The 21,335-nt window shown below is 38.6% G+C and overlaps 1 protein-coding gene across 1 annotated transcript in view; it reads left to right on the forward strand.

The window, feature by feature from the left end:
• Nucleotides 1-21,335, forward strand: part of mrps9 (mitochondrial ribosomal protein S9) — a 108,290-nt gene that overhangs the window by 66,287 nt on the left and 20,668 nt on the right. Inside the window, exon 6 of the mRNA XM_043691746.1 lies at nucleotides 8,856-8,941. Within this exon, the coding sequence (XP_043547681.1) occupies nucleotides 8,856-8,941 (86 nt within the window). The remainder of the gene's footprint in view (nucleotides 1-8,855; nucleotides 8,942-21,335) is intronic.

The raw sequence follows: 21,335 nt of genomic DNA on the forward strand, positions 1-21,335 counted from the left end.
AATGGGACAGACTTTGAACAGATCTAGCAACCAAGACTGGGCATCCATGAGGCACTGTGAGCTGTCAACATTGGCAGAATTGTATTACAGCGAAATCTCTCAGTCTGGCATATTCCCCCACTTAACCATTACCATCAAGCCAGGGGGTTCAGTGGGGATTGCAGAATGATATGCCAAGACCAGTACCCGGTATACCTAAACATGAGGTGTCAAACTGTGAAACTACCAAGCAAGACTACTTTCTTACAATACAGTATAAGTAGCAAGTGATAGACAGAGCTAAACAATTTCACAACCAATGCATCAGATTTAAGTTCTGCAGTGCTGCCACATCCAGACAGGAATGGTAGTGGGCAATTAAACATCCCACTGGAGGATGAAGCTGTACAGATATCCCCATTCTCAATCTTGGAAGAGCCCAGTACATCAGTGCAAAAGATAAGATTGAAGCATTCACAGCAATCTTCAGCCAGAAGTGCCAAGTAGATGATCCATCTCGGCCTCCTCCAGTGGTCCCCAGCATTACAGATACCAGTCTTTAGCCAATTCATTTCATGCCATGTGCTATCAAGAAAATGTTGGAGGCCCTGACAACATTCCAGGAATAGTACTGAAGATTTGCACTGCAGAACTTGCTGCTCCCCTAGCCAAGCTGTTCCAGTACAACTGCAATACTGCCATATACTCAACAATGTGAAAAACTGCCCAGGTACGTGCAGTACTGAAAAAGCAAGATGAATTTCACCGGACTAGGTACCACCCCGTCCATCTACTCGCGATCATCCGTAAAGTGATGGAAGCTGTCATCAATAATGCTGTTAAGCAGAAACTGCTCAGCAGTAACTCACTCGGTGATGTCTAATTTGGGTTCCACCAGGGCGACTCAGGTCCTGACCTCATTATAATCTTGGTTCAAATATGGACAAAAGAGCTGAATTCCAGAGGTGAGCTGAGAGTGACTGCCCTTGACATCAAGACCGCATTTAACTGAGTGTGGCTTAAGGAGTCCTAACAAAACTGGATCCGATGGATATCTGGAGCAAACTCACCAGTGACTGGAGCCATACCTGATACATAGGAAGAAGGTCATGGTTGTTGGAGGTCAGTTCCTTAGCTCCAGAACATCTCTGCAGGAAATCCTCAGGGTAGTGTCCAACCATCTTCAGGATTTTCATCAATGACCTTCTCTCCATCATACAGTCAGAAATGGGGATGCTCACCGTTGATTGCATAATGCTCAGCAGCATTGATGACACCTCGGATACCGAAGTAGTCCAACTTCAAATGCAACAAGATTGGACAATACTCAGACTTGGGCTGACAAGTGGCAGGTAACATTTGTGCCACATAAATGCCAGGAATGACCATTTCCAATAAGAGACAATCTGATCGCTGCCTCTTGACATTCTATGATGTTACCATCATTGTGTTCCTCACTAACAAAATCATTGGGGTTACCATTGACCAGAAACTCGACTGTCAATAAAGTGTGGAGTTGGAAAAAGCACAGCAAGTCAAGCAGTGTTAGAGGAGCAGGAGAGTTGATGTTTCAGGTCGGGACCTTGACTCTCCAGCTGCTGTGATACTGCTTGACCTGCTGTGCTTTTTCTAGCTCCACACTTTATTAACTCTGACTTTCCAGCATTTGCAGCCCTCACTATCTCCCAGAAACACAACTGTTCTTGTAGCATAAACACAGTGGCTACAAGAGCAGATCAGAGTCTAGAAATACTGAGTAACTCACCTGATTCCCCAAAACCTGTCCACCATCTACAAGTCGCAAGTCAGAGATAGTGGAATATTCCGAAGTTGCCTGGATGCGTTCAATTCCAATAACACTGAAGACACTAACACCATCCAGGGCAAAGCAGCCCACTTGATTGGCATTACATCCACAAGCACCCACTCCCTCCACTACTGATGCTTAGTAGAAGCAGTGTGTACTATTTACAAGATACACTACAGAAATTCATAAAACATCCATAGACATCACTTTTCAAACCCACGACCACTTCCAACTAGAAGGACAAAAGTAGCTGATACATGAGTACAGCACCATTTGCAAGTTCTCTTCAAAGCCATTCACCATCCTGACTTGAAAATATTTGTCATTCCTTCAATATCTCTGGGTCAAAATTCCAGAATTCCCTCCCTAAGGGCATTATGGGTCAACCTAGAGCAGGTGGACTGCAGTGGTTCATGACTTCCTCAACTAGGAACTGGCAATAATATGCTGGCCAGCCATATCCCATGAGTGCATATTTTTTAAAAAAATTACATTAGCATTAAGAAATTATTCTTTCCTCTTTTTGTTATTTGCTCCAACTCTGACCTCTTGTGAATCTTTCACATCTTTTGCCACACAATTTGCAGAAATTTCTTAAGCTCAAGTCACTAGTTTTTCCTTGCCATTTGTCTTTTTTAACCCCCCTGTTCTGAAATATTTGTCACCTATCATACAGCCATCAACTTCAGCTCATTAACAATTTGTGGCTGATACTTGTGAAGCAACAGTGATTTATTACTACTTTTAAACACACTGCATAAAGGCAGACTATTGTTGAAAGTGGAGACTTCAACTGTTAAAAGTTTCTAGACTGTTACTTGATGATATTTTTGTTAAGTTCAGATATTTTCTGTATCTGTGATATCCTGACTCTTTTTTTTTTTGTTGTCATCAGACCTACCTTGGAGTATCTCAGTTAAAGTCAACTGCCTAGTCTTTTGAGAATTGCTCTATAGGGAACAACACTTGAACATAGTTTCAGTCCAGGACCAGTAAAGATGTGTAATTTGGGAAATTTAACTACCAGTTCATTTCTGCTGATCTGCACCTTTTTTTTTGTCTTATGACTCTCATTAGTCAGTTAGTTAACCTAACTTATTCTGTCCTGAGAATTGAAATATATAAGATGGCAATGATTTTGCTTTTTAATTGCAACAAAATTGGAGATGGCCAATTTAGAAAAAATACTCATCCACATTTTTGCTTTTACTCTTAACTGGGTAATGTAATTTTACATTAGAGTATTTTTTTATATTTCCCAATTTAAACAAGATATTTTCTTTTCAACACTGTGCAAAATATAAGAGTGCATATTTATTTTGGTTACTGGTTTGCATCCTGTAAACTGCTGCATTTGGCTTTCATGCTGTACATAAAATTAAATTAATGCATCAAAAAATTTAAATCTTGAATTAAGATCCTATGTTCAACTGTTTCATTTTGTTCTGACTAATTGTGAATGGCATCATTGTTCCATTTCCTACTACCAATGATCTGAGCAACATCATGATATCATACAACTGTTACAGTTCTCAAATTAATTGCTGGATCATTGCCAGAGTTATTCCTAGTGGACCTTCAATCCTGATCAGCTTTTTTCTTTCTAACAGATTTCTGGCAGAAGTTTTAATCAACCCAGCCAGTTCTAGGGATAGATACATTGTAGTTTATACTATGCTGTTCACTATGCTCTGATGCAACTCATGATTATGTAGAAATGACTTCATGTGTAACATTTTATCCCTATAGATAACAGTCATAGTAGACAGAAGACTTTCCCTACGGGTTAAACACGTGGTGGCCCATTGAAGGTTTTCATGTCATACTTTTTGTGGGGCTGAGAATTGACCCATACAGTTAAGCTGTTTTCAGTAGCTCAAACCCTAATGCCTTTCTAGATAGCCATACACAAATTAAATATTGCCAATCAGTCTTGTAAGATTGAGTTAAAGATTTGCTATTGTACTTTTCAAGACTGTTAAATGAAATTGCTTAATTGGCATCTAAAAATACTTTCTTTGCCCATTTGTTGGTTGTATAGAGTAGAGTACGTCATTTTTATGGCATTTATTTCAGTGCCTCATTGTACATCCTTCATTGGTCCGAAGATAAAATAACCTAATGAAGTGAATATAATTAATGCAATAGTTGAACAATACAACTGAATGTAGAATTTATAATTCTTCTGTTTGACAGAGAGTATTTTTTTGAAAATGCATTTCACATTCTTTGCTTAAATGGAGCTTTCATTTTTGGAAAATATTGTTATGGAGCAATGAATAATTAGTGTTTGTGGTAAATAACTGTACATTAATTAATTAATGCCTTTTATTGTAGGTGCACACATTTCTTTATAAGGTGTAGTAAGTTTGTCACAACTCACTGAAATAACTTGCTAGAAATCAAGGTATCCCCAGAGTTGTCATAAACGGAAAGATTTTAAAAAGCATGCAGCATTCTCCAATTTACGTGTCTTTTGGACCCAAATTGACAGTAAGAATGGACCAAGTTTCTATACTTTTTCAGAAGAAAAATATATTATTTATTACACATAGTTAGACTCTAGCTACAGGTAAACAGCCATCAGTATTTGACTCTACTAACTAGAACACTAATCGCCTTATCGACTCTCCCTTACACGTGCACACAGATGGAGGGAAAAATAATGGACAAAGTGAAAACAAAGTGAAAAACTGAAAAAGCAGTTCAGTTGTTTGTGTTCACGAGCATTCCTGAGATGATTCTTACAATTTTTGACAGAACACTGCTTCTCACTTGATTTTCGGATGCTTCCGCTGGTTTCTATGATGTGGAGGTGCCAATGTTGGGCAAGGGTGGACAAAGTCAGAAGTCACATAACACCATATTATAGTTCAATAGGTGACAAAGAAGCAGCACTCTGAAAGTTTGTGATTTCAGATAAACCTATTGGATTATAACCTGGTGTCTTATGACTTCTGATTTTGTCCACTGATTTGCAAGAGACCTTTGGTGGCAAGTTCACTTAAAAGTTTCTGGTTTATTAATTAAAGGGTAAGGGGTGACCTTGCAGCAGTTTCTAAAATCATGATGGGCATAGGTATAGTGAATAACCAAGATCTTTTTGCCAGAGTAGGGGGGTTCAAAACTAGAATGCACAGACATAAGGTGAAAGGGGAGATTTAAAAGGAACCTGAGAGACAACCTTTTCAAACACAAGGTACATATACAAAATGAGCTGCCAGAGAAAGTGGTAGAGGGAAATACAATAACAACATTAGGATAGGTACATCAATATCAATCGATATCCTTTTATTGTCACATGTACACCTTTGTAGGAGTACAGTGAAAAGCTTTTACAATAAGATTGTAACTTTGTTCGCTGAGCTGGAAGGTTTGTTTTCAGACGTTTTGTCATCATACTAGGTAACATTATCAATGAGAGTCTCCGGTGAAGTGCTGGTGGTATGTCTCGCCTCTCTATTTATAGATCTTGGTTTCTTAAGGTGGGTGATGTCATTTCTGGTTCTTCTTTTCAAAGTATGGTAGATAGGATCTAAATCAATGTGCTTATTGATGGAGTTCTGGTTAGAATGTCATGTCCTTAAGAATTCTCGTGTGTGTCTTTGTTTCGCCAGTCCTAGGATGCGTGTGTTGTCCCAGTCAAAGTGGTGTCCTTCTTTGTCTGATTGTATAGAAACTAGTGATAGTGGGTCGTGTCTTTTGGTGGCCAGTTGGTGTTCATGTATCCTGGCGGCAAGTGTCCTGCTAGTTTGTCTGATGTGTTTTTTACAATTCTTGCATGGTATCTTGCTGGTGCTATCTAATGGATCCTTTAGGTTCATTAGTTGCTGTTTAAGTGTATTGGTAGGTTTGTGGGCTACCAAGATGCCAAGGGTTCTGAGTAGTCTGGAAGTCATTTCTGATATGTCTTTGATGTAAGGTAATGTGGTTATAGTTTTTGGTTGCATTGTGTCTGTTTGATTTAGATCCTATTCCCTTGGAAAAAAGAACTGAAAATGACATCACCTACCTCCAAGAAACTAAGACGTATAAATAGAGACGTGGGACATACCACCAGCGCTTCACCAGACACACACTCTAGTGATGTCACCCGTATGGTGACGAAACGTCTGAAAACAAACCTTTCAGCTCAGCAAGCAAACTTACATACTTATCAGCTACAAATCTTCTCAAACTTCGCTGAGCTTTACAATGTCTGCCTACTTATAGCTATATCTTAGGTACAAGTACCTAGATACTGTTGTTGGATACAACAGAGTAATAAAAGTAGTAGCATTACTTAGAGTTGAAAAATAAGTTAAAAATAGGAAAACATTAAAGGGTTAACATTACAGTAAGGTAGGAATACATTACAGTTCAGTGCAGGGCTCTGCATGCGGTCTGACTGCTCATGCCAGACTCCAGTCCAACAGCTGTTCCGACTTCTCTCCATTCTCCATTCCACTCCATACTGGCACTCAGCTGCTCCAAGATAAGAGACGGGATTGCCGCCCCCCTTGCCAGTCTCTGCCCAGGACTCGCTGCCTGCACAATAATCCAGGGCTGACAACCCACATGCTGTATCAGGGCTCACTGCTCACGCTGTTCTGGGCTCGCTGCCCTCGCGGGGCTAGTAACCCACACGCTGTTCTGGGGCTTGTAGCCCACTCTCTGTACAGGGGCTCTCTGCTCTCACGCTGCTCCAGGGCCTTGCTGCCAGTGCCTGCTGCAGCAGTATTTGCCTTCGATGCTGAGGAAAGAGAAGAAAAGGAAAAAGAACAGGTGGAGCAGAGGAGCTCTGCCACCATCTTGAACCGGAATTGAAAAGTATAGAGGGACATGGGTCAAAAGCAAGCAAATGCGACTCGTTCAGTTTCACAAACCAGGTTCACATGGGTGACTTGAGCCAAAGGGTCTGTTTCCATGCAGGATAGCAACTGCGGAAGGGAAGATAAATTGATTTCCTTCAGGTTTAAAGTGATTTACTGAACAGAACAGAGAGCAAGAATTCCTAATCTAAGGTAGTGGTCTGAAGGCTTCTCTGATTCTCATGTTAAGCTGCCAAAAAGATACAATCTTTCAGTTTTGGCAGGCAGAAGATCTCTGTCGTTGGTTTGCTACTTGTTGCCAGTCAAAACTCCATTTATACACAATCCTTCAGCTACTGTTCGTCTACAGCAAAGCTCTTACACACAGCTATGTAAACACTTCACAATGAGTATCAAATTACATACTTCAAACCGTGTAGCAATCATTGCAATTCCTGGTTTTGAAATGGTTCCTATCTCACTTTAGTCGCAATTTGAAAAAAATCACGAATAAAGTAGGGCAGCATGGTGGCTCAGTGGTTAGCACTGCTGCCTCAAAGCACCAGGGACCCGGGTTTGATTCCAGCCTCGGGCGACTGTCTCTGTGGAGTTTGCACATTCTCCCCGTGTCTGCGTGGGTTTCCTCCCACAGTCCAAAGATGTGCAGGTGAGGTGAATTGGTCATGCTAAATTGCCCATTGAGTTAGGTGCATTAGTCAGGGGTAAATATGGGGAATGGGTCTGGGTGGGTTACTCTTCGGAGGGTTGGTGTAGACTAGTTGGGCCGAAGGGCCTGTTTCCATACTGTAGGGAATCTAATCTAATCTAAAGAGTATTTGTGGCTTCCTCTTCCTGTGGTTTTCTCCTTTCCATTATTGGATTGCAATATTTTACCTTAGTTGGTATTCATATTCCTGTAGCTTGTGTGAAGAATGCTGTCTCACATTGATTGAGCTTGTGCTCTCCCTATCTTCAGTTTTTTTTTCAAAGAAGAGAAAATTGCACACTGTTAATTTTGTTTGTGTCTTCACGGATGATAGACCTGTTGAATTTGGCCACCATTTTTATTTCATTTTGCTTCAACAAAGATCACCACTAGTACAAATAAGATAAAAAAATCCTTGAATAGCTTACTGTTACTACTTTTGTTCCTTTTCATTATTAGGGAGTTTATTGATAAACCAGCATAACTTGCAGCACAATTCATCACTTATAGCTTTGTTGGGCATTATAGTGTAAAAGGTAGCACAGTGGCTCAGTGGTTTGCATTACTGCCTCACAGTGCGAGGGACCCCGGTTCGATTCCAGCCTCTGGCGATAGCCTGTGAGGAATTTGTACGCATACTCATTGTCTGTGTGGGTTTCCTCTGGATGCTCAGGTTTCCTCCCACAATCCAAAGATGTGCAGGTTAGGTGAATTGGCCTTGGTAAATTGCCCATAGTGTTCAGGAATGTGTGGGTTAGGTGCATTAATACAGTAGTATGAATGAGTCTGGGAGGGTTTATCTTTGAAATACAGTAATACAGTAGGGGAATGAGTCTGGGAGGGTTTATCTTTGGAAGTCGGTATTTGAAATGGCCTGTTTCCACACTATAGGGATTCTCTGATTCTAAAGTTGCAATAATCCTACCAGGAACTACGGTTGTTCAGTCATCAGAGAGAGACAACCTGACAGTTGTCACACCTTAGGTGAAGGGAAAGGTTGAGAAGGAGAGTCCTTCGTAGTGTCCTCAGCTAGTGTGGGAATTAAACCCACCTAATTGGCATCACTCTGCATTGCAAAACCAGCTGCCCAACTGACTGAGCTAACCAGCCCCCCTTGTTATTGCATAACCTCACTTTGAAATGTCTATTTGACGTTTATTGCTAATGACAGGTATTGAATGAGCACTATTGCCACAATGTGCAATTATGTATCGAATAGTAAGTAGTGAAATTCAGTAATTGTGTAACCTTGCTACCTATGTTTGTATTTGTATCCTTGGACTTGATGAGTTTGAGCATAATTTAATATACTTGCATAGTCATATACACCAGTGCACCCAAAAAGCAACTTTCAATGAATCTTGAATGCAATATCAAGCATAAATATTATTTCGGTCCCTCAGTGCCTGGGTTCTACATTGCTGCTTTGTCAAGAATGATCGTTTAATTTCTAGAAATCATACATTTTATATATATGTTGCATACGATAAAAGCTTTCTATTGGATTGTTATAATGCTTGACATGAATTTGCCATAAAAAACATTCAAGTATCCATTTGTTAAATTATTATAGGATACCTATGAACAATTTCTTAACATCCAGATGTATGAAGATCAACTGAGGGACAAAGGTCTGTTTTCCCTGGATTGCAAGCCAATGTAAGTTGCTGTTTTTATTAACTCTTGGGATATGGTAGCACTGATTTTAATTACGCCAGCATTTATTACCGATTCCTAATTGCTCTTGAGAAGATAGTGGTCTGCTGCCTTGAACTACTGCAGCCCTTGGGGTGAAGATACTCCCTAAACACCTTGCATTTTCCACCTCCAAACAGGGGACATCAATAGTACATATTGCCTTTAAAGCTGTAAGAAGTTGCAAAGTTTGGTGGAGTACTGGATAAATGCAAGGCTTCTCAGTGTTTTAAAATGAAGTGCTTAACTGAGACTTTTTTTCCATCATGATGTTAATAATGATGGAAGAGTATTTAAATTAAAGCCATTCTAAAACTGAATATATTAACGTATCACTCCTGCTTGCAGACCCCTACTAGAGAGGATGTGCAACAGTTCAGATAAGTCTGTTGGACAAACGAGAATTGATAAACATCCTTTTAATTTTAAGGAAGTGGTTGCTTTAATCATTGACTATATTCTGACATTTTCAATGGGGAAAGAATTATTTAGTCATGTGAATTAAAACAAATAATGTTGATAATAAAATTACTTAAATCATTTGATTAATTTACCATGAAAAAGTAACCGTCCAGTTTCAGTCTAGCAGAATAATTTCAGCCTATTGATCTGATATTTTTGTCTGCCCTCATTTGTTTGACTTATTTATTATACTTTACTTTTGGTTGAAGTCATTGAATATGACAGATATGAAACTTTAAAGTATTGACAGGTTTTATTTCAAAAGGTTGAGCACTGTGTGTGGTAACCAACATACTGTCTTGAAGTTTAGGTATAATCTTATAGGACTACAGTATTCAAGTGTCACAACTTTGGAAGATAAATATTTTGTATGTACTTTGCAATGTCATAGATTGGTGATTCTTCCAATTAATATTGGTAGATTTAAAATCACATTTACAATGTGAACAAAATAATATCAATGCCAATCAACACAGGTAGACTGTCAAACTTAAGGCACATATCCATTTCTAGTTTACCATTTTTTACTAGAGGCGCAATTGAGCAGAAACTCTGGGCCTCCCTCCGCTCCACATCCATTGCTTATATTTTCTTTACAATACATTTTTCTGCCATGTTGCTGTAATCTGTGCCAGTATATGTGGAATTTTAAGAGTGAATTATGTTTGCTACAATTTGAATTTCCAGTCTTGTACTAAAGAAATTATGCTTGAAATACATTTTGCCCACCAAATTGACCACACTCCCAGCCTGAATTATTTACTATTGGGAGTTTCTGCTAATTGCTCTCATTTCCAGGCCTTCAAGGGAGCTGCAATAATTACACTGAAACCTTTGGCCACAAAAACGTGAGGGTTTTGAATTTTTAAAAAAATTTCTAAGGAACTCATTTTTTAAAAATAATGAGTTTTGAAGTAATTAATTGGTTATTCAAAAGTGATGGATTAACACTTTTAAATGCTTATTTCTTGTGATAGACTCCTCTTTCACTGTATTGATCAAACTTTGCCAAGTTATCATTGCTAAATATAATTTTCAAAGCAATTAAATAAAAACCTTTTATAATGTCCTCTTGGTCAGAAGACTGTTTTGTGATACGTTGGATTGGTGTGTCACTTTGTAAAATAGGCTTAATGTGCATCAGAATTACAAATTTCACTCAGACCTTTTATTTTTGAGACTAGATTATCTTGAGCAGAGAACATAGAAGAATACAGCGCAGTACAGGCCCTTCGGCCCTCGATGTTGCGCCGATCCAAGCCCACCTAACCTACATTAGCCCACTATCCTCCATATGCCTATCCAATGCCCGCTTAAATGCCCATAATGAGGGAGAGTCCACCACTGCTACTGGCAGGGCATTCCATGAACTCACGACTCGCTGAGTAAAGAACCTACCCCTAACATCTGTCCTATACCTATACCCGATTAATTTAAAGCTATGCCCCCTTGTAATAGCTGACTCCATATGTGGAAAAAGATTCTCACTGTCGACCCTATCTAAACCCCTAATCATTTTGTACACCTCTATCAAGTCACCCCTAAACCTTCTTTTCTCCAATGAAAACAACCCCAAGTGCCTCAGCCTTTCCTCATACGATCTTTCTACCATACCAGGCAACATCCTGGTAAACCTCCTCTGCACCCGTTCCAGTGCCTCCACATCCTTCCTATAGTATGGCGACCAAAACTGCACACAATACTCCAGATGCGGCCGCACCAGAGTCTTATACAACTGCAACATGATACAACTGCAACATGAAAACTGTCATGTTGCAGTTGAAATAAACTTTTTAAAAAAATTTTAGTTGGCTTTACTACTAATGCCAGTCTATGATAGAGCGTCCACTAAAAATGTTGGTATAAACTGAACAAAATTGTTCAAATCAGCATATAAGTCTGGGGAATTTAAATGTGTAATCACCCCAAAACCACTGCTTCGTGTTTTCAATGACTTCTTTTTCAAAGATTTTAAGATTCAGTTCAGGGGGAATCAGGTCCTACTTACAAAATTGGCCACATCCAGAGGCCGACTTTGAGAATTCTCAGACTGTGCAAGTAACGGACGAATCTTCAAATTGTACTCAGTTCCTTGGCTTCACAGATAGTAGTGCGGGTATTTAGAAGCTTTTCAAATCAAGTACTGTGCAGCAATTAAATTAAGAGCTGATTCAGTATGGTTCTTTTTTTAGTTCTTAGTTGTTTACATAATTTTAAATTGGGTTACTTAAAAATGAAATACTGAATACTTGATTGACAGAATTAAATGCAGTACTCCATCTAAGGCTAAAATAGTGTTTTAGCAAATGTCAACATTGCTTCCTTACTGTTGTACTGTGACTTTACAAATGGAAGCATTTAAATGAGGGGGCACTCATTTAAAACTGAGGTGCAAAAGGATTTCTTCTCCCAGAAGGGAGTTACTGTCTAGAATTCTCTACCCCAGAGAATTGTGAAAGCTAGATCGCTGCAAGTATTTGGAATCATAGAATCATTCAGTGCAAAAGAGACTCGTTGGCTCATTAGGTCTGCTGTGGTTAGACTACTCTAACTCTACACTAGTCTCATTTTCCAATACTTGGACCATAACTCTTGAATGTTATGACATTTCAGTGCTCATCTAAGTTGGTTTTTAAGGTTGTGAAGCTTCCTGCCTCAATAACTATTCCAGGCAGTGCATTTCACCCCATGGGTGAAAAATGTTTTTCTCAAATCTGACTCCTGCCTTTCACCTTAAAATTATGGCTCTATGTTATTGATCCTATACCGAAGGGAACAGCTGCTTCCCATCCACACTGTCTATGCTCCTCATAATCTTCTACTCCACAGTCGGGTTCCCCTGTCAGCTTCTCTGCTCTGAAGAGAAGGTAGATAAATTTTTAAAATATCAAGAAGTTGATGGCTATACTGAGCTGGTTTGATGGGCTGAATGCCGTACTCCTCCCTTTTCTTATGCTTCTTTTTTAAAGACAGCTTTTCCTGCCTCATTCAAAGATTTATGTTCATATACCATTTGGTCTGACTGTTCCAGCATCCCCTTTAAAATTATGTAGAATTTTATTTCAATCCTGGTCTCCTCCCACACTTCTCATCAACTCTATCGGCACAACTAACAATGGCTGTCTCCCTCATGTATGCTAACCTAGCTTCCTCCTAAATACAAATACACTATCTGCCTCAATTGCTCCCTGCCTTGGCATGTTCGTACACCCTCTGTGTAAAGACATTTCTTCTAAATTTGCTAGTAGACCTTTTTGGTGGCTGTCACCTATTGATGGTTTGTGGTTTTGTTCTTACCGACAAAAGGAAATTCCATGTCCTCTATCAAAGCCTTTCATGATTTTAAAGATTCCTATTAAGAGACTTTTCAGCAAAAAAAGATTTGGTCTGTTCATCTCTTCCTAATAGTTAATAACCTTGTAGTTCTGGTATCAATTTTTTGTAATTTCTTTTCATCCCACAGTTGTCTTTGTATCCTTTTCATAATATTGGCAATTAGAGCTGTTTGCAGTCCAACAAGTGTGGTCTAATCAAGATTTGATAAAAATTTAGCATAACTTTTCAACTTTTGAATTATACAAGTCTAGAAATAAACCTTAATGCTGTCTAAATTGTACTCTTTGATTTTGTAATGGGACAATAACAAAATAAACTGTTTGCAATTTGATAATCATGCTAATAGGCTTTGACTAGAGAAGTAAATCTTTAAGAACATTTTTAATGAAATGATGACATTGCTAGCAAGGCCAACATTGTTGCTTATCCCTAATTGCACTTAAACCAGTGCAGTCCATCTGATTCAGGTGCTGCTAGGAAGGTAGTTCCAGGATTTTGAACCGGCTAAATGAAGCATTAGCAATATCACTTCAAGTGAGGATAGTGTATTATCTAGAGTGCTAGCTGGTGTAGGTATCATTTGCCTGTTGCCGTTGTCCTTCAAGGTGGTAGAAGTCATGGGGTTGGAAGTTAACGAAGTGAAGGTGAGGTGCTGCAGTGCATGTTGTACAATGTGCCATTGAGAGTCAGTGGGTGGATGTGGCATGACTTTGTACTGTATAAAAGCTAAATACTGCTGGAAATCTGAAATATAGAATGCTGTAGAAATTCAGCAGGTCTAGCTGTATAAAGAAAAATAGACTTCATGTTTTCAGTTCAATGATGTTTCCTTGGAACAGTCCCGATGCAGAGTCACAACTCACTATTTAAACTATGTTTCTCTCTCCAAAGACGCTGCCATATCTGTTGAGTTCCTTCAGCATTTTCTATTCAATTACTTTGTACTGGATGTTGGTGAACTTGTTGATGAGCTTGTTGAGAATTGTTGTAGCTATGTTCATACAGGCAAGTGAAGAGTGTCCCATTGCATTTCTGATTTATATTTTATGGATAGGTTTTTGGAAGAAAGGAGAGTTAATTGTCACAGAATTTCCAGTCTTAGCCTCTTGCACTTGTAGCCACAGTATTTACATGGCTTGGTCAGTGATAACCCCAGGATATTGCTAGTGGGGAATTCAGTGATGGTAATGCCATTGAATGTTATGGGGAGACAGTTAGATTATCTCTTGTTAGTGGTTATCATTGACGGTCTCTTGCTTCTTAGCCTAATCCTGGATGTGTCCAGGTCTTGTGACATATGGACAAGGATTTCTTCATATTTGAGGAGTCTCAAATGGTGTTGAATCTTATCCATCATTTCCATTGCTGACCTTTTTGATGAAAGGCAAGTCATTGCTGTATGAGCTGAAGCTAGTCGGGCTCGCCTATTCTGAGGAATCCTATGGTGATTCCCAAGAACTGATGATTGGCCTCTACCAGTGTCTTCCATTCAGCTAGGTATGACTCCAATCAATGAAGAGAGATTCCCCATGATCCCCGTTGACTTAAATTTTGGCAGGACTCTTTGATGCCTCACTCAGGTCACACTCAATGTCAACACGAGTTACTCTCATTTCCTTCCTTTTGTTCAGCTCTTTAGTCCAGCTTTGGATCAATAACAAGCTGAGTGGCCCAGGCAGAGTGCAAACTAAGCATTACTGAACAGATTAGTCCCATGTACGTGCCATAACCCAGTTTTAAATTATGCCTCCCAAACTCCAATTTTAGCATCCCCAACCAGAAGAAAGATTTTATCTGAATCTACCTTGTCTGTCCCTTAAGTATTTTGTAAGTTCCATGAGATCACCACCTCTCTCTTCATTAGACAATCCTGCCATTTTAGAAGCAAGTCGAGTGAATCTTTGCACTTCTACAAAGAACAATGTTCTAATCCATCATCTAAGTCTATCCAAATCTTCCTGGAGCAATTTTAAGTCTTTCTTACAAAATGCATTCCCATTTAGCTTTGTGTCATTTAGAATTTTTCACTTGGCCCCCACCTCCAAATCCTTGATGTATATTTTCAAAAGCTGCAGTCCTAGGTGCTAATCTTTGCAATACACTTCAAGTCATAGTCTGCCGATATGAAAATGATCCATTTATTACTCCTGTTTTTTGTCTGTTAGCCAATCATTAATCCGTGCCTGTACATAACCTCATACCCCTTGTACTTTAATTTTTCTAACCAGTCTCCTATGGCTATGAAAATCAAAATGTACAACATCCACCAGCTCTCCCTAATCAATTTTGTTAGTAAAGTAGTCCCAAAAAAACCTTCCCAAGTTCATCACACATAATTTTACATTTGCAAACGTATGCTGACGGTGCCCAATCAGATTAGCATCATCCATGTATCCATTTATCCCATCCTTTAATCATAGATTCAGCAGATAGTTCTGGAGCACAAACCATCAATGCTGTTGCTGCGATGTTAGCAGGACATGGAGCCTTAATGTCTTCTACTGTTTATTGACATTAAGTGGAGTGAATCAAATTTACTGAAATTAGCATTTGTCATGCTGGAAACCTTGAGGTTGAGATCCTCACCCATGAGACACTTCTGACTGAAGAATGTTTGTGGTGTTTCAGCTTTTTCTTTTACATGGATGTGCTGGGCTCCCTCATCATTAAGGGTGGGGATATTTGTGGAGCTGCCTCATGGTGTTGTTTAGTTGTCCACCAGAAATGGCAACTGGATGTACGACAGCTTTGGTCTCATCCATTGGGTGTGGAATCTCTTATTCCAGTTATCACATGCTATATCAGTCAGTGCACTGCACCTTTTTTAAAAGTTGCACAAAGTTGACTGTTCACTTTAAAGTTAGTTCTCCTGCATTCTTCATGGAATCTGGATTAATGCTTCTGCTCCTGTTTTGATGCTAATGGTGGAGTGTAGAATATGCAAGTCTGTGAGATTTACAGCTGACAGTTGAATACAATTCTGCTAATTGGAAGATTGAATTATTTTATCCTTCTCCTGTTTTGTCTGTAAAGTGAGTTATTTTTAAAAGTTCTTATTTATTTTGCCTTTTGCAGTAAGATGTGCCATATTATTTTCCTTTCTTTCCTTAAAAGTGCTTGGTTCATGCACTCAAGTCAGAGATAATGTTGCACACAAACAAGCAGAGTAGGAAGCAAAGGGAAAGAACACCAAGAAAGGAAAGAGTTTACAACCTCAGAACTTAAACTCAAAGCTATGGATGTTATTTCCTGTGATTTCCGTCACTGTCCTCTGAAGCTTTAGTTCTATAGGAGCTTGAATTCAGGTCGGTACAGTTGGCTGAAATGGCACAAGTTCTTTTTGAAGTTTGTGTGCAGATATGGTCCACTTTTCTGGAAGTAACAGAAATCTTCCAGACAAGCAGTTTTTAAGGCAGTATTGGACTTGAGTCATGTTTAGTTCAGCCTGAAGTCTCATTTTCTGCAGAGGTTCTTGATGTAAATAAAAGACTGCACTTTCTTGTATCAGACTAAAGCAGCAATTCATAAAACATGCACTTAAAACTTGTTTTTAAATACTAGGAGTCTTGTTCATGTAACGTGCTTATTAAGGTAAGTGATTTCATTTCCCAGAGCAGTTTCTATGCCCCAGTCAAAAACTACTGTTCATTGTACCAGAGACTTGTTGAGCCATCAGCAGCACTTCAGATGTAATGAGCTTCACTCACTCCATGTTGTTTACCAAACCCCGCTGGGGAGAATCGGCAGGTCTAGCAGCATCTGTGGAGAGAGAAACAGTTAATGTTTTGAGTCTAGCATGACTTCTTCAGACCTGCTGGCGATACATTGTTTACTGTCCCTTTATGTTGGTTTGACAGCAATGACCACACAATAGAAAGGAAGAAATTCCAGGAGGGTAGTTGTTTCTGAAATTAAAATCAGCACTGGAGTAGCTCAGCAGGGTAGCAGTTTCAGAGTTCTATATTTCCATGTTGTTATTCAAAATTATTTGTCATGACTTAACTGGGAAGTGTGCGTTAATAATGATGCCCCACTGTTCCACAAGCCGTCACAAAATGAATAAAATCGCAATTAGACCACCCAAGTGACCAATTTACCTAACTGACTGTTATTCAGGATAAAAGCAATTCACACCAGGTTTTGTATCTAACAGAAAATAGCTCTTAGTTACTGGAACATAACTTGACTATAACAAAAAGCAGAAATAAGATAGCTTTCTAACCTTCTACTATGTAACTTAAATTGTAAGTGTTTTTTTAAATAACTCAAAATACACATGCACCCATTCACAATGAAGACATTCAGCAGACAAACTGTTATAGGTGGAAAAAGAATATAGATGGCAAAAGCAAAATTCCAAAGATCTGAAGTCCAGAACTCAAAGGCAGGTTACATTGTCTCTCAGTTCCTCTTGATTTTTAGCATTGATGACATGCTGTCTCTAAAGCAATGATTTTTCTTTACTTCAGTTGTTGATCTGACAGACCAAGGCCTTTTCTTGTTTAGATTCTTTATTTGAAGCTTTCTAGGTTTTTCTGTCTTATCCTCCTCCCCCCAAAATGGAGGGAATAGTGGAAGGTTTCAATTTGCAAGCTCTGGATGTTTCTGGCTGTAGTTGCACTTATAGCTTAGATTGTTCTGCAAATCTTTAAAACCAGGGCTACTGTGAGGCAGAATTTGCCTAATTCAAAGGCTGTATGTGCCACTCAGACTTAAAATCTCTCCCATACTGCTAGAAAGAGTATGATTGTCTGGCACTACTGTTAAGTGTGCAGCACTTGATTTCAAAGTTGCAAAACTCTTGTTTTTTTGGCTGTTTAGCAGTCTAATTTCTATTTCAGTTTATGGTCTGCAAAAGAGAAACGTGTGGTTTTCATTCCAAGTTGTATTTTTGAAGTTTTGTTGCTTTTCCAGCTTTATTGTCTATTACAGTTTGTGAATTTCCCTCACCCAGTTACATTTTTGTAATATTTGAATTCATTGTTACGACTCACTTGAGCAAGTGCACTGATAATCGAACCCACTAACTTTTGTAATGGTCGCATGAATTAAAGGTTTAATCAAAGTACTTAAAAGTACCTGAGTGATGCACTCTGGTTAACAGAAGATACTGATCAGGTTTTTGTACTTATCACAAACTATTAATTAAAAGTAAATTAATTATTGTCATAGGTAAACAAAAATATAAGAAATTCTAATCCCCTTAATCATACACAAACATACAAGACAGACAAACATGGCTGTTATGTGTGGAGGAAAGATTGCTGGTGAAGTACAGTTTAATAGCACCAGTTCACAGGATTCAATGAGATTTCCTCTTTGCTCAATAAAATTCTCTGGTCTCTGATCTCCTTGTTTCAAAATTCTTTGTGGAAGACACGGGGTGGCTGGCACACTATTTGTGAAATTGTCTAGGCATTGGTTAGAGGCAGCAGCTGGTGGGAGATAATATCTAACCCCTGTTTGGGTTTTGTTTACTTCACTTGCAAAGAGGTACCTTGTTTATTCCGCAGTCCGGAATCTTCTCCCTCATGTTGTAAACATGCAAGTTGTTCACTTGTTCATGAGCTACTCAGTTATCACCATTCTGATGATTTCATGCACCCACGATTAGACTTGATTCTTCGTGCAATCAGCAATTATCACTAGGTAAGGTTCACATTCACGTACATAACACCAGTGCTGTGGCTTCAGATCTATTCTCCCATTGCTCAAATGAAACAACTGTGCAGGTAACTGGCAGTGAGCTCCTGTAGCTTATTTTTAAAAATGTAGTAACTCCTTCCACAGTCCTTGGTTTGAAGGAGTACCCTGTTCCCATTTTGGTTCAAAATAAAGAAAAAGAAAAATTGTGTTCTTTACAACATTGTTTCTGAATTCTTTTGCACCCTTATGATTATATACTCCTGAGGAGTAAGAATAGCAATGATTTCACATGTTTGCTATTTTGCCTATGGCTACGACAGGAGCTTGCACCACTTGTCTAATCTTACATTTTCCTTAGAAGTGAAAATGTCTTCAAATTATTCTTTTACTAGCTTCCTTAACTCTTTAATGTTATGTACCAGTTCTTGTTTTGTAGTCAGATAATTAATTCAAGAGCATACTTAAATAGTATTGTGAAATTCTGGTTTCAACTGCACAACTTTGCCTTCCATCACCATCATTGTGTTTTATTCACATCATGGGAGGAGGTGATTTATTTTAATGCATCTTGTGAGTACTAAATTGTCACCCCAATAAATATATTTACTCCAGATGAGATGAATGCTTTTTAACAAGCTCATTTTGTAAGTGGATACGTGGGAGCTTACCTATACATTTTGTTTTTGTACTTAATCAGTGATTTGTCACTTTTAACACCTTGGATTGCCACCAAATTTGAAAACTGAGTGTTCATTCAGAACTGTTGATTTGACTTGTCAAGAATTGCTTTAACATGTGTTTGTATGTTCTGTCTTGAGGCATCAATTCTATGAGTAAATTTTGTTTTGGAGCACTAATTTGTAATTTCAATAAATTGTTTCATCTCAGCAAATTTGGGGATTTCTTACAAACCCCAAGGTAGCTTGAAACTGCCCATGTGTACATTCCTATATCCTTGAATTGATTTTAGTGCATTAAAATGTGATACTTTGTCACCAAACCTAAAATGTATTTTTTTGTTTCTTGAAGCTTAAGTTGTCTGTCAGAAATGGGCTTGTTGGAAACTGTACATGCATCAAAGTATTCTTTCTGCTATGAACATTCAGGTTATGTTGTTATTTATCTCACCAAGGCAAATACATTGCCTGCTGTGCCCAGCGATGAATCATTGACGCTGTTGTAATTTGATTTGCTGCAATGTTGATCCTGTTCTGCACAACAATGCCATCTGGTGTTTTCTTGAGGTTGAGGATTTCAGTAAGAATGATGCCAAATGGTATCTTCAGACATAACAGTAAGGAGATCTTGTGGATCTGGTGCTGCTCTGCATATCATGTTTGTCGATAATCTAACTGTAATTTTAGTAATCAGGCACTTAAAGCTTATTAATGCGAATAAACAAGCAGAAATAATTGCAAAACACAATATCTTTAGCAATGTAGATGCTGCAGATGCATTTTTGCCTACTGCAATATTATATCATCTGAGCCCTAATTTCTGAATCTAAAATAGATGGTGATTGGTGTACATGATCCCGTCTGTAAGCGAGTGAACGTTTGGCTTGTTATTCATTCCTCCACTTCCTCACAACTTGCTGCCAATGAATTCCAAGTGTTGAGTTTTTTTTGTTACTGTCTGTTTAAGGTAGCTTTTATTTTATGATATGGTGTGCCTCTGTACTAAGTTTTTTTTATATAAATAATTCAGCAAGACATACAAGAACACTTGGTATATGAGGATGTCCTGTACTCTTTATTTTAAAAAAAAAAGCAATTTTGTTTTGTCGTTTTGCATGATTAAACTGTTTTAGAGGAAACTGTGAAATTTCCAAATCTTTATCAGTAAAAACGCCAAGAAGGAGGAGCATTATCTTGTTTTGCCACATTAGGAGGGGCAAGTGAAAGACAGATGTGTTTTTGAGGAATTGAATTGACAGGAAATTAAGCAAGAGAGCCAAGCAACAAGTTCCAACTAATGCACAAAACTCCTCCTGTCTTCTCCCCTCCCTCTCTCCTTTTCTCCTCTGCCTGCATATTCCCCTCCAACCCCCAACCTCCAGTGACTGGTTTTAAGTTTGTGAGTGCAGTACGCACATCACCACCTCAAGATATAAAAAGAAGGCAAAAACTGTATGACCAATTTAATCTAATCCAACATTCAACATGATTATGTCAACCTTGAGCTTCAGCTCCACTCTCCTGCCCCTTCCCATATCCTTTGATTCATTCAGAGACTGAAAATTCATCTATTTCTGTCTCCAGTGTTACTCAATAATGGCACATTCACAACTTCGAAGATAGAGAATTCTGAAGATTCACAATACTTTGAAGAAATCTCTCCTCATCTCAGACCTAAATGTTTTGCCCTTTAATTTGAAATTGTGCCCCTTTTTCCTAAACTTTACAACAATGAGAAAAGACCCTCCTCCATAGCCACCTTGACAGGCCCCACTATAACCTTGAATATTACTTGGTGATCATTTCTCATTCTTTTAAACTCCAGAGAAAGTGGACACAATTTATTCAGCCTTTCATTGTAGGGCAGCCCATTCATCCCTAATTGTTTGATGCACCTATGTGCTAATTTGTTTGCGTTTCTTTTACAAGTGCATCCTAATTTCTCTCAAATCAATATTTATAAATTTCATACCTTTTTAAAAATATAATCTATTTATGACAAAAGTGAAGAACCTCTCAAGTCCCCACATTATACTCCATCTCCACTGCCCACTGATTTAATCCAGCTTTGCAGCCTCTATGTCCCCACAGTCTACATTCCTCTAACTATGCATCATCAGAAACCCTGTATATGTTACTCTAGGGCACTTTATAGATTAAAAATAGATTAGGGCCAATTAGTGATCATTGCAGCACTCCACTAGTCACAACCTGACAACTTTAAAAATGTCTACTTT

The sequence above is a fragment of the Chiloscyllium plagiosum genome, chromosome 6, assembly GCF_004010195.1.
Source record: "Chiloscyllium plagiosum isolate BGI_BamShark_2017 chromosome 6, ASM401019v2, whole genome shotgun sequence".
Classification (NCBI taxonomy): domain Eukaryota; kingdom Metazoa; phylum Chordata; class Chondrichthyes; order Orectolobiformes; family Hemiscylliidae; genus Chiloscyllium; species Chiloscyllium plagiosum.